The following is a 12,779-nucleotide window of genomic DNA, read 5'->3' as shown; positions in this document are numbered from 1 at the left end:
AAATAAAAATGGCACGTTCCCCATTACATGAAAGTAAAAAAATGAAACGGCAAAAACGAGCATGCTCGTAAAAATGTAGGGACTTGGAGTATTCCACCAAACAACATGGTGATCAACATGGCACATGTTTTTTCTTGCAGACATTTGAGATGAAAATGATTTACAAAGGTTGGTGGTGTGCATGATGTCTCGAACAGACAACGACAACTTGATCTGAAGTCAACAATCAAAGCGCACAAAAACACAAGTGAAGATGACCATGGTTACAAATGTATTTCATATACTACATGATGAAAATATCGGTACTGTCTGTATACATGCAAGGATTAGAGGTCAAACAAGGATTTGGGGAAAATGAGTCATCTTTTCAAGGGAGAGTTAGAAAGTGTGCACATGTGCACCCTAAAACATACACAAGGAAAATAGTTGTCATGTTTAGACTGGCTTTTAGTCATCTGATATAGTGCACAAAGGAGTATGATGACATGGATCTAAAGCTGTGGCTTGATGACGAATCAACTCATCTCATTTTGACCAACAAAAAATCCAGACTGTCGGAAGAGTGACAAAGCCATACATGCCTACTGTATATGAACCTACAAGAAAGTGTGCCATTTGCAAATACGTCCTTCCCATTTTGTCCACTTCGCAAAACCGCCATATACATACATAAATTGCGGCTATTCCAAAACGGGACCGAGCATGTGATGGAAAAGAGAAAGCAAAAAAGGTGGGTGACAGAACACCGCATGCAGACAAAAACACGACCAAAAGAGAGGCAGGCTTAGGGAAGTGTGGTTTATCTGATGAATCGCTGCACTTTGGCCTTGGATGAAGGATACAATTGATTTCCTTACTGTAACTTTTGTTCCAAAATAGCATCAGCATCGTGAGAGTTGTGATTCTATCCGGTGCTCAACAAAGCACTTTTGCTAGCTGAAGCCTGCCTCCCTGCTGCGCTCTCTTGCGCTCTCCTCTCTTACTTGAATGCAGAGCTTTGCTGCAGAGGAGGATCTCTCCACCCTTCGGGTAACCATACCAATTAAGCGGCTTCCCTCCAGCACCTGAAGATTCAGCTCAAATGACATACACCTCACAATCACAACAACCTGGAACACCTTGCACTTTGAATTCAATCTTTCCTCAATAGGGGAAAAATGAAGGCCGGATGAAATATCCACCATGTCTGCACGAAACACTGGGGATGGCACGACTTTACAGACAATGCAACGCAGATGTGTATGCCTACCTGCTGGTCTAAATAATCCAGGTTGCGTTGGAGCTGGAGATCTAATATGTCGTCCTGAACCGTGCGGCAGCAATGGTGAGGTGATCAATAGGGTGGGTGAGCACACAGACACATAGATATGCAGCAGCAGCATTTTCAGATCGGACACAAGCAGAGCAAACAAAGCACCCCGTCGCATCACAAGCAAATGTGGGGTGAGGACTCCATAAAGCGCTTTTGCGCTCGGTCAGTCGGTCGGTCGGGTTCCGCTTCAGACAACGTCATGACCGACTATGGTTGCACATTATACATTGCAACGATATTATTATTATTATGTGGTCAAGAGTTGCAAGGAATCTTTCCCGCAAACAAATCACCATCAGTGATTTATGGATGTCAGCCGTATGGTACGGTATCTGTTTGGCATACTTGGAAAATCCCTGGTATCTGCTGGAGCCAGCACCCATCACTAGTAGCACCACTCATGCATTGATGCATCTATCACAATTGCTGTTCTCTATCGAAATATGAACATTGTTTTTTCAGGCACTCACTCACTCACTCACTCACTCACTCACTCACTCACTCACTCACTCACTCACTCACTCACTCACTCACTCACTCACTCACTCACTCACTCACTCACTCACTCACTCACTCACTCACACACGCACGCAAACATACTTAGGACAATGTTTGGAAGAAATTGCCGTCAATATGGCTACGAGAGAGAAATTAGCAGCTGCAAAACAAAGCTTGACTAGGTTTCAAAACAACGGGCCTACCACCACTTCACTTTCTTGATCTTTTATGATGCTCTCTAGATTGAAATGCATTGCAGCACGTACCATTTTATTGTGGATGGAAGGGGAAACAGGGTAGTTGTGGTGGTGGTGGTATAGTCCTTGATTTATGGACCTCCTATCACCAGAGTAGTCATACTGAAGGAAGGGAAGACCATAATGAGGAAAGAGGAAGATGAAACCAAGAGTGACAGCAAGGACGTTAGACTGGAGAAAGGTGAAAATGCTCACAACATCAATCTTTCATTCTCTCTTTCATCTCCATCTACTATGCTTAAGACAAGAACAAATCTGGAAATGAAATGCAGGCATTTGGTTCGTCTTGCCTCGAAAAAACACGGACGGAAAATTCCAAACCACCGTCAGTCGAGTGTGCGATCATCCGCAATCTTGCTCACCTTTGGCGAGCTGAGCGATCTCCTCAGGTTGTAGACGGACGGATCGGCATAGATCCCGTCATCCCTCATTCGCCCCGAAAAGCGGTCAAAACGTGCCGATGGTGATCGAGCCGGCGAGGCAAAGTTGTGCGCTACTGGCGAGTAGGCCCCCCCGGAGGACAAGGACGGCGACCTGGGCACAGACCTGGAACGAGGCTGGATGGAAAGGCGTCTCAAAGACTTCACGTCCACGCCGCCGTAGTACTGCGCTCCCCAAGAGTCCCTGGGATACACTTGGTGAGGCCCGTCCCTCAATGAGCGACGCTTATCCTCCACAGCCCAGCGGTGGTCGTATGCCCCCGCGGCCGAGCAAATGCTGTCAGGACGGACTCCTGGTGGGTACAGTGGGTACTCCTCCAAATACTGGGGGCCGCCACTAGGGTAGCCATAGTAGTTGAACCCTTGGTTTGCCGGGTAATAATGCGATGGACTGAGGGAAGGGAGGGGAAAAAAAACTAATCAGATGAGATTTGAGTGACAAAGTGTCAAGCACTTCTTCATACTCAAGCAGCTAAGAAGGCTAACCAGCTAAACGAAAATGGGCTCGTAAAAAACGATCAGCAAGCTTGGAGGAGGGAGAGGTCCCCAGCCAGCCAGCCAGCCAGCCCTTAACTTTGTTGATGTTTACCTGTTGATGTCCTCCTGGGACACCATGACCCGCCGCTGGTTAACCCAGTGCTGCAGTTGCGCCATTGAGCTTTTCCTTTGGGCCACTCTCTCGGGGCCAGTCCTAGGAACAAAACCTCTTCTCAACACCACGTTGGGATGCTGTTCCCTGGTGTCATCGGGTGGCTGGACACCCCCTCCCGCTTGTCTTTGAGGCGTACCCGTGCTGTGATTTTGCGCTTGAGGGGGTTGACTCTTATGGTTTTGGGGTGTGGGGTAATGATGACTCCAGCCGTTTGGATTGTGGTTGCTTTGAGCATGGCCACAGGCAGGCCCTCCTCCGCCTTCATCTTCCATTTTTCCTCCGCAGTCCTCTCGTCTGGCACTGTTGTTCACTGTGCTTTGATCGGAACAAGACGTCGACAGTGGCGGCGTTTCCAAGTTGTCTACCCCATTGTCATTTTGGTTTGCCGTTATCTGTTGTTTGACTTCTATTTGCGGGTCGCCGTCTCGAGTAACCATGGTCCGCTCCGGGGTGACGGCTGTGTTGGATCTAAAAAAGAAACAATCAAACAATAAATATTCCATGATATGTGTCCATTATCTGTACCACTTGTCTTCATGAACTGGAGCACAGTGGACTTTGGCTTGAGGGCTGGGCTGGCCTACGCTTAGTACCGCTCACCAAGCAATCGTCACATAGCTCCACCGCTTAGCGTACAAAGTACACTGCAGGCAAACGCCGTGCGCTGTGTCCGTTTTGTATTTCAATATATCGACTATATATATACATAGATGGAAGGCTGCTACACACTGAGCAGCCAGCCACCATTGCAGTGCATACTTTGAACTGCACTCATTTCAATTGCCATTCACGTCATTAGTATACTTTCTGATTCCGTCAATAAATGAGTGTATTGAATACGCAAGTTAAGTTTGTTGGTTCTGTGTGGGTGCGGGTGCGACACCTCTGCGATGGATTAACGTTGACCTCTGCGGCCTGGCTCATGGCTGCGATCCACTCCTTCTGTTCTTCATAGCTGTCTGTACTGAAGTAATATGTCCTGGTTCCAGCATGTTCCGCCTGTACGCAAAACACAACAGGAGCTTTCAACTCCCCATTTTCTTCCTCTTCTTCGTCGTCTTCTTCTCCTTCTTCCAACCACACCTAGGGATGTTGACAGAACAAGAACAGATAAGAAAACAAACGAAGCACACGCTCGTCAGCATTTCCGTTCAAGTCATTTGCAACAAATTCATCCCCACGTGCACGGGAGATGTACGTTTTTATGCATGCGCATGAAGATCCCAAAATTGGATATGGAGCATCACAAGCATCTTGACAGATATGGGTTTAGATTAAGCAATAAATATTCCCAAAAAAAAAAACTGTTATGCATATTCTTTGTTACTATTTCCAGAAATAACAATAGTAACATGCACTATCATGTCAATACCAGGCATGCGTATTTGCACACACTCATTAAGAGAGAGAGGGAAAAAAAAAAAAAAAACACCACTTGTACCTACTTTACTTTTATAGCCAAACAGGAAACAAGGAGTGAAGGCCGGCAGACCTCACGGGGATGGGTGGGAAGAAGAGACAAGGAGGGGAGGGGAGGCAAGGTTACACGTTAGGATTACAAAGGTCTGTCGGCTCGAACGATTTGCACGTGTAAAATTGGAAAAATTCAAGCTGTGCTATAAATCCTGCTCGGTCAACACTTCCTTCCCGTTGAAAGCACTCACACTAGCAATTGTTACAACTACCACAAGGAGGAAGCAGAGCCATCCAAACAAGAGAATATAGCGCCTGGCACAGAAGCATCTTCCATGGAGCTGATACATGAGCAATCTTTAGCTGCTATTTTGACCACATTGTTTTCATTTTTACCACTAGCGTTCAACTCTTTGGGCTCACGCCTTTATTTTTTTTCAATGAGGAGAGGAGAACAAGAAACTAATCAGGAATACACGCTATACATTGTTACTGTGGTGAATGACTATTCTCGCTGCAAACGTCTGCTTCTGAATGCAAGATCTACATCGAGGCCCATTTCCAGCCACCGCTCTTATTTCCAGCCATCACTCGGTCGGTCCATTGTGTTTGCTAATTGTGTTACAAGGCGAATGGATGATTCGAGACAGAGAGAGAGAGATTGATATGATTTAGGGCTATACAAATAAACTTGACTTGACTAGATATATTTGTATACTATAGATCAAATCCTTAAAGATTAAAGGAGCACCAGGAGGAAATGATGTGAACTCATTTTCCTGTTCCAGCTTGGAACACTGACATGTTCCGCCTACTGCGGTGCCAGTGCCAGTGCCAGTGCTGTGATGTGATGTGACGCAATGCAATGGGCAGAAGGACGACAGACACAGCACCGCCCAGCAGTAACCTAGCAACAGAGGAGGGGCTGTGTGCACGTGAGCGCGAGTGTGTGCATTGGTGTGCGAGTGCATCTGTGTGTGTGCACGTTTGTTCTTTGTTCCTCATTGTTCCTTGACTTAACCTTCACTGAATGCAGAAGGAAGGAAAGATGCAATGGTACTTGACCGTTGGGAAGCGACGTGGGGCGTTTTTGGCGGATTCATCGGCTTCGTACATTTGATCACTCTGATTGGCCGATAGCTAGCGAATAAGCGCACGGGGCAAGAAGAGGAAATTACAGACAGTGAGCAATGGAAAGCCTTGAGAATTTCACTCATTTTGCACTGACAGTGTCTGGACTGAAGAACAAGAAGGACAAAGGATTGCTTCACCTGACAGTTCATTGTGGGTGAAAAATATAATATATCAATAAAGATGCATTTGATTGTATTCATCTTTTTTTATTCATCTTTAGCCATCTGAGATGAGTTTTTTCTGCTAATCACAGCAGATAAAAATAAATAAGTCGATAAAAAGGTGCGACTATTTTGTTCACACGCTGACACTTGAAGGATGTGAGGGTGAGGCATACTTGCACGGCCCACACAAGTCATACAAACACACCCATAAGTTTAACAAAAGTGCGCTGGAGTATTGAGTCAAACTTGCACACTCACACGTACATTGCGCTGGCTAGCTGGCTGGCTGGCTAAGATGTCACAAACCTGCAAAATTCCAAATGGTTTACCGACAACTGCTTCAGGCGGATGGCTTTTTAGGAAGTATGAATCAAATCAAAGCTTGACTAGGTTGAGTAGCTTTACACTTCATGGGTGATCAACTATTTGTATACGATGACAAAGTAGTATATTTCTTCACCTAGAACTGAAATGCTTTCAAACAGGCAGTTGAGACGTTTTTCCCGCACAAGATATCCTCTGGCTATGGACACACCCCTGTCTGAACCACTGCCACTTTGTAAAGTTGCAGGTACAACAGGTTTGGAGAACCGCACAATAGACAACCAGAAATAAAACAACTCTTGGTATGAAAGTCACTCATCTGTGGGGATGCGTTGGACAGGCTTCACCATATGACATGAACACAGATTTCATTCAAGTATGTCTGATAAGATTAAGAAAGATGAACACCTGTTCACACCTGCTAGCTCCTTTTGTTAAACAAACAAACAATTATTTTGGACCGAAAACAGAGCTTTGCTTGCTTTCTCACGTCATCTGTGAGTCATAATTCCACGTAAAAGGCAGAAGCAGTTTGGAAGATACAGGTTGGAACACGATCCTTCTCAATGACAGCCTGAGGGAGATTGGGAAACTTCGACATTGTTACGTCACGCCATCCGTACCCTGTACAGCATTGTTGACAAATGACCAAAAGCACCATGACGAGAAAGAATAATAAGCTCAGACAAATTGGCATGTAGCAAAGGAGTAGCAATTCTTAGAGATTGCGGGAGTGAGTGGGAATACACCAATCGTACCAATCGATGCAAGCACGGTGATAACGTACTATATGCTACCTGCGATACATTCAAAAGCCAAATGTGGCCAAATGGGAGAAAAGCATGCTAAGCTCTCTTCCACTGTGCTGCACATTTCAAATCAATTTGTGTCATTGCTGGTGCAAAAATCAATGAGGTTTCCAAAGCCGCAGGGTTGAGGAAGGAATACTTTCAATTTACTATGCACTGATTCATGATAATAGAATTTTGGGGGACGTGAAGGAAAGGTAGCTTTTCTCACTCGCAACCTTCTCGTCTCCATTTCTAATTGGTTAACGGTCCAGAGGTTTCTGCAGAGCAACACCGTGGTTAACCCCAACATTCGCAGCAAAATTGGTGCCATTCATTGACGTCAACAACAAGCAGCCTTGGCCAGATGCCAAAGAAACGGGCCACCAGTTCAGGGTGTGTTTGTAAAAAAAAAACAACAACAACAAAAAACAGGATGTTAGCACTTCACAGTTCTGTTGTTTGGCATTCATATCAGAGCTGAAGCCTTCTTGTGTCTGTCTTTGTGCGGCTTTTCTCCAGGTGCTCCCCTCCCGCATTCCAAGTACATGCATGGTAGGCTGATTCAGCACTCCAAATTGCCCCGAAGTTGTTTGGCTATGTGTGCCCTGCAATTGGCTGGCAACTGGTTCAGGGTGTCTGAAGTCGACTGGTGGGATAGGCGACCCTTGTGAGGAAATGGCTGGCTGGCTGGATGGATGGATGGATGTCTACTATGTGAGAGTTTTTGCCCATGGCTACAATCTGGCTTTGCAATTCGTAGATGATGTTCATTAAGTTACAGTGTCCCGTCAAATAAATAAATGAAATTTGCTATTTATAGTGCGTCTTGGTCCTTCAGCCCTGGGAATAGTGATGATTCACTCTACTCTATCGGATTGTTTAAAATTAGACAAGCCTTCCTGTGATCTCGATGCAACTGTCACACTTTGTTCAGCTTCAAATGGACTTACATGACTTCAAATATATTATTGACCTCTTTGTGACATTTCATCACTACATTTGACTTGACTTTTTGGTGCATTTGTGTTTTACTGTGTGGCCTTTAACATTGACAGCTATTGAAAGTGGCGATCATAAGTTGATCCCTGTTAATATTAACTACGGTGACAGTAAACCGTGTGTGTGTGTGTGTGTGTGTGTGTGTGTGTGTGTGCGCGCGCGCACGATGGCTACATGTGCTGGACTTTGCTCCCATGCTGTAAATGCAATGAGAGTCAACAAAAAGAACTAAATGTCCTGAAAGGTGAAGGAAAGTCATAAGGACAAACACCGACTGCAACCAATTTCCAGCTTTCGGTCGTTTTGTGTGTTTCGCACGGATGCTGACACGCAAACAAGATATTATGAAGACAAAATGATGTCAAGATTTCCTTAGAGAGTTGGAATTTCATTGGGTGATTCTTGCCTGCCGGTAGCAGCAAATGTGTCAATTCTTTGGACTCTATTATGTATGGCCAGCACCCAAATAGAGCCAATCAGAAGCCAACACAAGCAAATAGTTAGACTGCTGCTTGCCCAACATGCATTGACATTGGGTTTTTTCTTTTTTTGTCTTTTGATTTTCGATTTGGATGGGATGCCGTCAGTGCATACGTACGGCCACATCATGTCGCCCTATGGGAATACAAAGAGTCTATTTTTTTTACTTCTTCATTATAGAAAATGATGTCTAACAGCAGTCCCGTTCCTGACGTGAAGTTACCGCAGACCTCTTGATACTACCATCTGTCTGTCTGTCAGTCTGTCCCCTTGCTCGGGATGTACTGACCTTAAAGGCAAACTTGCGGGTGATGTTATCCGAAGGCTGCACTCCTCCAATCCGGAAACTGAGCAGAGGCAAACTCCCTAGAACGGCGTCCTCCTTCTCATCTGTGGAGAAGAAAACAACTGTGTGAAAATGTGCTCGAGGAACAGGTTCACATTGAGCTTTCGCGAAAAGTCAGGGCAAGACAGTGGCGCGTGCACTTTGAACCACGCTGACAGTATCCATCATGTTCCTTTCAAAAAACGAGAAGCACTTCTAATGGCTCCCACGCACCAAAATCCAGTGGTCACAAATAGGAGCGCTGTAGAAAAGCACTCATGTTGAATGAATGAATGAATAATGAATGACAGCATGATTTCTTAAGAGCTCCTCAAATAGATATGATTTCATTTGTCCTTTTCTCTTACCTTCTATTCTCTGAATGGATAGCTCTGCGTGGCCAATCGTCCTGCTACTGACTGCTGTGTGTGTGCTTGTGTGCGTATTGAGGAAGAGCGAGAGAGCGAGAGAGAGAGAACGAGAGACAGACAGAGGGGGAGGGTTTGTGCAATCATACAATACAATGATCCCTCCTCTGTGTGTGGGCGCATGTTCGTCGTGTGTGTGCGTGCGTGCGTGCGTGAGCGCACGCGCAGGCAAGATAATGATCAGCCCATATGAGTCAGTGCAGCAGGAATTTCGGGCACCGCGGTGCACGCTGTACCTGCTGCCGGTCTGAACCAATTCAGCGTCGAGCACATGTGAGAGCACGCATGGCAGGATATTGGGACACGCACGCCTCTTTCTGACTTTCTGCCGCAATAGAAGCAATTACGACCTACTATGTTAAACGTTAAAGATGGTTTCCTCATTCAAACTGGTGAACACAATTGTGACAAGCTGACAGCAAGTGAAAAGAGAAAGAATGTTCCAAAAAAGTTGGATGCTACAGTTTGAGTGCAAATGCACTGATTTGTCTGAAATAGGGTCACTCAAGTCGGAGACAAATTTGAGACGAAATGTTAGCTAAGTGGATGTGTAAACGCATGCAGCGGCGCCAACCGCAGCGCTGTGAGAAGCACAGGCAACTTTATAAATCACAGCAGGGAGCACAAAAGTGCTTTTCTTGAGCCCATTCTTTGCTCTTTGCCGGCATGGCTATCACGTTGCTACATGGCACGCCGACTCCGCTCCTCGCCAGGCCATCTTTTCCAAAATACAGCGGAGAGGCAGGGAAGAAGGAAACGTGGTCAGAATGAAGAGAAAGAGACTTGGACTAAGTCATCCCAATTGGAAGCAATAAGCTTGACCAGAATTACGATGATTCGGTGTCGTGATTTGTCTTTTCCTTTTCGGACCTATTTCAATACAAATGAACAAACTTTGCAAATCCTGCAGTGAAAAAGGCCGCTTCATACAAATAGAAGTGCTCAGTGACTGTACAGGCCGATGTAGCATTCCCATTTGATTGTAAAGCGGCACAAAGGTCCAAAAGACAGGTCACCCAGTTCAACATACAGAGTTGATCATTTATAGAGTGCCACGTTTTGAAACGCCATCATTGCAATTGTACTTGTTTCATTATTCATATATGATAAGCCATATTACGTAGCTCTCCTGCTGGCTAGAAATAAATTCAGCCCAGATGGTATCAAGGATGAATTTCAAACACACCTTTATAGTAGAAGAGACATCTGTCAGAGAGGACAAACCACCTCTTGTTCCATTGCTTCACTCCGCTACTGGCCTGTTGGGAACACAAATTCAAATACTGCACTACCAATACTATATGGCCTAATCTCTTTAAGACATGGGTAGAATTATTATTATTATTATTATTATTTTACAGCTTGGGAACTTGTCACTTGTACAACATCAGCGCCATCCTGAATGAGGCCCAGCAAAGGTTTCACTTCCTGCAGCTACTATGGTAAATATGCCAGTCTGTTTGGAAAAATAGACGTAGTACCTGCTTGTACAGCCATCCTGCTTTGTGGACTTCTGCCTTAGGATTCCTGCGCATGGAGTTGGAGCGCTTCCCAAACGTAGCTGCCTTTCTTGGAGTTCGAGATGTCTGAAAGTCAGGAGGACATTTGAAATGACCAAATGCCCATTTATTCCAGATAGTGGTATATACGGACTATCAAGTGCTGCAAATGTATAGACAAAAATGGGATTTTTTCAGGGCACACAAACTATACATATACATGTGTGTTTCTTACCCGTGCACAAGGTGGTACTTCTTGAGACACCATGTTTGTACTTTTGGCGTGATTGACCTTCTCAGCACCAGTGTTGACTTTTCCTTTCATGGTCAAATCGCAGCTCCTGACAAGAACAATCATGTCAACATTGCCTCATCTTTCTCAAAATGCACTCAACCTTCATTAAACTCGCGTTTAAATCTGTCGTCCTGTCGAGACAATAGCAAATGCAGCGGAAAGAAGTCACATTTACCTTCCCGTTGAACGACAGTATGCACCACGTACGTACGTACGTACATCATTGACATTGCATTGCAGCGCTACAGCTTGTTATTGTTGTTTATTCCTTCAGCATCCAGAGTCGAGTAAATAAGCTCTTTGACCAGTCCTGCAATACAGGGTGGTTCACTGTCCCGTTATTACTCATCACCACCAATCGAAATCGCTTTGAGAAAGTTTTACGTGTGAAGAGCTTCCAGCACCGAGATGAAATTAGCGCGACGAGAAGTGCACGGAGAGCACGTTTGTTTACTCACTGCAGATTGGTGTGTATTGCTGCAGGTTCTTGCAGCTGGAGCGCGTTCATTGCTGATCCAGCTGTTCTACTGCCGTCATGTTGACTGCAAACAGACACATTTGCGACATCAAAATAAAGACGTTTCATATCAAATCGTTTACGAACAGTGGTGGCTATTTGGACGGCGGCTCGTGTCAGGGCAGACAGCAGTTAACCGCTCAAACGTCCATTGATGAACATAGTGGCTAAATTGTTAGGACATTGCTAACTATATACTTTTATTTGCTAAAATGAATGTAGGTGCGGCCTACGAAAGCAAGATGATTAGAGTAACTTATCCGATAGTTCACTCTCATGCCACTGCTCTAGATAGTACTCGTTATCAAAGCTTTTTATCGGCATTTGAATGTAAGAATTTGCCTAGAAGCAGAGTGTGAGCAGGTGTTGGGTGCATGTGCATGTGCATGTGCATGTGCGTGTGTGCGTTTGCACGCATGCATATGTGTGTGCGTGTTTCTAGTTAACCTACAAACCTATTTAGAGGCAGCTGCTAATGAAGTATATGGGTGGATTAACACTTTCCCCCAAGTACAAACAGCTAATAAGAATTGATGCCAGATGTTAAGCCAAATAATACAATCTGTACTACCAAATTCATCTGAGCACATCATACTTTTACACTTTGACTGACTGACTCAAAGACGCACCGTGTCCCCGGTGTGAGCGTTTTGGTGCACTCCGAATTCCCGAATGGCAAAATGACGCAACGGACTGACTTTCCAAACGCTCACACCTGAACTCGGGCGTGAATTTCCGAACACGCCTTTGGTAGGCAAACATCACAACCCAGGCAGCGGTCTGACATCTCTGACCAAATAAACAAGAGTTAACATTCTGGCAGTGAAAACACAAAAGAAAAAAGGAGGAAGAGAAAAAACAAAAAACAAAGCAAGACAGCAGGAGTTTGATTCCTCTCATCTTAAAGTAGCCAACCTGCTCTGCTATGCCAATGATGTAGCCATCCAAATAGAATGAGCACACTAGCACTGTGAAGAAGACTTTTGTTTTTTAGAATGAGCAAACTTATAAGGTATGCTAAATGATTGACTTTTGTGATGCCAGAAGGTTGACATTTCTGTGTTCACGCACTGTGCAGCCGGTCACCGGAAGGCTAGTAGTTTTCATTGGTCAACTTTATCATGGTAAACCTAAGAGAAAAAGTAAGGCTGTACTGTACACTTAACGCATTGTTAATTATTTATTTATTTATCTGATATTGTAGCCTTCGTGAAAGAAATATTGACTGTTAGCTGTAGAAGTTGTACAGTA

General features: G+C 44.8%; 1 protein-coding gene across 14 annotated transcripts in view; it reads right to left on the bottom strand.

Moving 5' to 3' along the window:
- plekha6 (pleckstrin homology domain containing, family A member 6) overlaps positions 1–12,779 on the bottom strand; it is a 31,233-nt gene that overhangs the window by 9,140 nt on the left and 9,314 nt on the right. For 8 of the 14 annotated variants that reach the window (XR_007484637.2, XR_011087727.1, XM_049733947.2 and 5 more), the window contains 11 exons: positions 11,470–11,553; positions 10,952–11,057; positions 10,699–10,803; positions 10,404–10,476; positions 8,754–8,854; positions 4,043–4,242; positions 3,097–3,627; positions 2,430–2,898; positions 2,077–2,169; positions 1,250–1,303; positions 984–1,064 (listed from right to left, as the gene is read on the bottom strand). Coding sequence is in view for 12 of the 14 variants with exons in the window: in XM_068652372.1 (XP_068508473.1) it covers positions 984–1,064; positions 1,250–1,303; positions 2,077–2,169; positions 2,430–2,898; positions 3,097–3,627; positions 4,043–4,242; positions 8,754–8,854; positions 10,404–10,476; positions 10,699–10,803; positions 10,952–11,057; positions 11,470–11,553 (1,897 nt within the window). In the remaining 2 variants the exon portion in view is untranslated. The other 6 variants (XM_049733950.2, XM_049733949.2, XM_049733951.2 and 3 more) reach the window with 6 other exon arrangements.

This window comes from Syngnathus scovelli, chromosome 11 (genome assembly GCF_024217435.2).
Source record: "Syngnathus scovelli strain Florida chromosome 11, RoL_Ssco_1.2, whole genome shotgun sequence".
In the NCBI taxonomy this organism is placed as follows: Eukaryota; Metazoa; Chordata; class Actinopteri; order Syngnathiformes; family Syngnathidae; genus Syngnathus; species Syngnathus scovelli.
This window is presented reverse-complemented; position numbering and strand designations above follow the sequence as displayed.